Genomic DNA, 2500 nt, shown 5'->3' with positions numbered 1-2500 from the left:
ACTTTATTTTAGGTGAGTTGCTTAGAGTTGACACAAAGAAAAATAAAGAAATAGATAATATATTTTAAATATGACAAGCATACATGTATATATAAAACCCTGAAGGGTAATTTGCTTTCAAAGTGTACAATCACTATGTAAAGAATAGGAGCAAAGCACTTTCAGGAGGCGTTTACTGTGACCTTTGAACCGAATACTCAGTGACACATGGATAGCATCTTGTGTAACGGACTGACATTGACTGAGCTGTTGTCATTGATGTTTGACAGCTTAAAAGGACCTGGTGTAGGATACTTACACTGTTGCAACTTATGCATGTATGCATTTAGGTGTGTGGTAGAATAAGAGGGCAGGGTGACAACAGGTCTGACATTGGGGGTGCGTGCTCTACTGTAGATACACAGCCCTCCCCCCCCCCCTCCCCAATGAGGTTGTTATTTACTTATAAAAAGATTCCCTCTGTTGTGTCAAACAGACTACGGTCTGATTTCTGTTATTATGAAAAAGGAAGAAATCTATGTGTAAGCACGGATAGTTTTTTTCTAATTTTATTTCCCAACTTTTTAATTAGTAAGGTGACATATGATTATAAATAGCATTCATATTGGATTGTTATTGTCTCAACCCACAGAGATCGTGATCCAGTGCTCTGAAGGCACAAGCTCCAGCAGGCTGTAGTTCACTTTGTGGCCAAAGGGGCCAGTAATGAGAAGGGATTTATTTTGCTTTTCCCATAGTACCTTTAACCAGCATTGCCCTTTCGGTTCCTTCAATATAATTCACAGGGCTCCAGACAGATCATCCCACGTCTCATATAGCTTGACCCCAGCGATCGATAGTCCACAGCCTGACTGTACAGGGATATTGAGCCAGGAGGGAACTCAGGGCACTACCTAAACCCATCTAATGGCCGCAGCTACAGTGGCATGAATAACTACACTACTGTTGATTTGCCTTTTTTAATATGTTCAATGACAGATCGCTTTAATTTTCTCATCCTCCATCCAATTAACTGTTGTATATACTTATGGATATTTTTCAAGGATATGCATTTGATGTGACTGCAGTCGTAAGAGTCGCCGTTCAGTCTTCAGCCACAGCACTCATTATCCAATGATTGCCTTCTCCTTCAATTCAATATTGGCAGCAATTATGCCTTTACCACAAAGTCTCATGGAATATATTTGAATATATACTGTATATATATGCAGCATCAATAATGCGCTCCTACGTGGCCCACCGTCAGCAAGGAGTTTATTTTTCAAATGAAACTCGTCTGGATCTCTGCAGGTACCCCAGTACACTGTAACACTCGCACCCTTCGTGGCTTTGTTGTCAATCACAGCCCTGCGCCCGAGCCAAGCTATCTCAAATTGTAATCGGTTCCAGGCTGCTCTCTCTGTCTCTTTCGCACCGCGGAGCAGTCAACGCACTACACCGACGCTTCAGTGTTTTAATGAAGCGCTCTCCGGAGGAGTACATTTGTCATTTAAACGGATCTAGACAGGGACAGGGAGCAGCGAGAGACAGACAGAGACGGGGCACTAGGAGAGTGGGGACTAGGAACAGATGGAAGGAGGGGAAGGGGGACAGGAGGACAGGAGCAGGGTGGAGAGGACAAGGAGGCGGATGGGTCTTAACTTTGTCTTTCGGCCAGTGTCATCGACCACTGTAGACACAGTTTGTGAGAGGAAAGATTGGGAAGCAGATGTTTGAACCAGGAACAAGAGGAAACTGCAGAACAACAGAAGTGAACGGAATGTGGTGACTGTGATTCCCTCGGGCTGATTGGTTAACGACCCGAGTCGCGGTGAGACCGGGTCAGACCAGACACGATCGCTCAGGTGCTGTTGTTGAGCGGACGCAGGCGACGGCGTATCGGTAAAAGTTTGACTAGTTGAATTTAGAGTACCCAACACACTGTGGCCATCGACACACATTTTGTCACAAACCTACTACTTTTGTCCGTGGGTGAAATCACTCCAAGTCCTCCCAACATCATCCTACGTACACTTCACACTTCAGTCAAGTCCAACCAGGGTACATCGCTGCCGGGTCTAGACTCAAGTGGACATCAAACACTCATATCATCGGCATCAATCGATCCCGCATACCCACAGAGCTGGACCGTGCCAGGGGGACAGCCTGACCGCTCTCTGACCACCAGTGCTTCCTCTGTCTCTGGGGGGGGGTTGTTGACTCTGCAGATCCACTACTGGGAGCGGGAGCGGCAGAACGAGACCGACAAGGTGACGGTGGTGTTTGTGCCCGACACCAGCGCGCGGCTGGCCAACCTCACCAGCTACACACACTACATGCTGACGCTGACCGCCTTCAACACTGCCGGGGACGGGCCCCCCAGCGAGCCGCGCGGGGCCAGGACCCAGCAGTCCGGTAGGTCAAAGGTCAACGTTATGGTGTTACGGATGAGCGTGTTTTTTTTGGCTTAGGGTGTGATTTGACTAGGGTTGCAGGATTATGGAAAAAAATCATAATCACA

The 2500-nt window shown here is 47.0% G+C and overlaps 1 protein-coding gene across 2 annotated transcripts in view; it reads left to right on the top strand.

The window, feature by feature from the left end:
• sdk1a (sidekick cell adhesion molecule 1a) overlaps positions 1-2500 on the top strand; it is a 255428-nt gene that overhangs the window by 245377 nt on the left and 7551 nt on the right. For both annotated transcript variants that reach the window (XM_030350672.1, XM_030350671.1), the window contains one exon: positions 2208-2394. In XM_030350672.1, coding sequence (XP_030206532.1) covers positions 2208-2394 — 187 coding nt within the window. The remainder of the gene's footprint in view (positions 1-2207; positions 2395-2500) is intronic.

The sequence above is a fragment of the Gadus morhua genome, chromosome 3, assembly GCF_902167405.1.
Source record: "Gadus morhua chromosome 3, gadMor3.0, whole genome shotgun sequence".
NCBI classification, from domain to species: Eukaryota; Metazoa; Chordata; class Actinopteri; order Gadiformes; family Gadidae; genus Gadus; species Gadus morhua.
The sequence above is the reverse complement of the archived record's forward strand: the minus strand, read 5'-3'. Positions and strand labels throughout refer to the sequence as shown.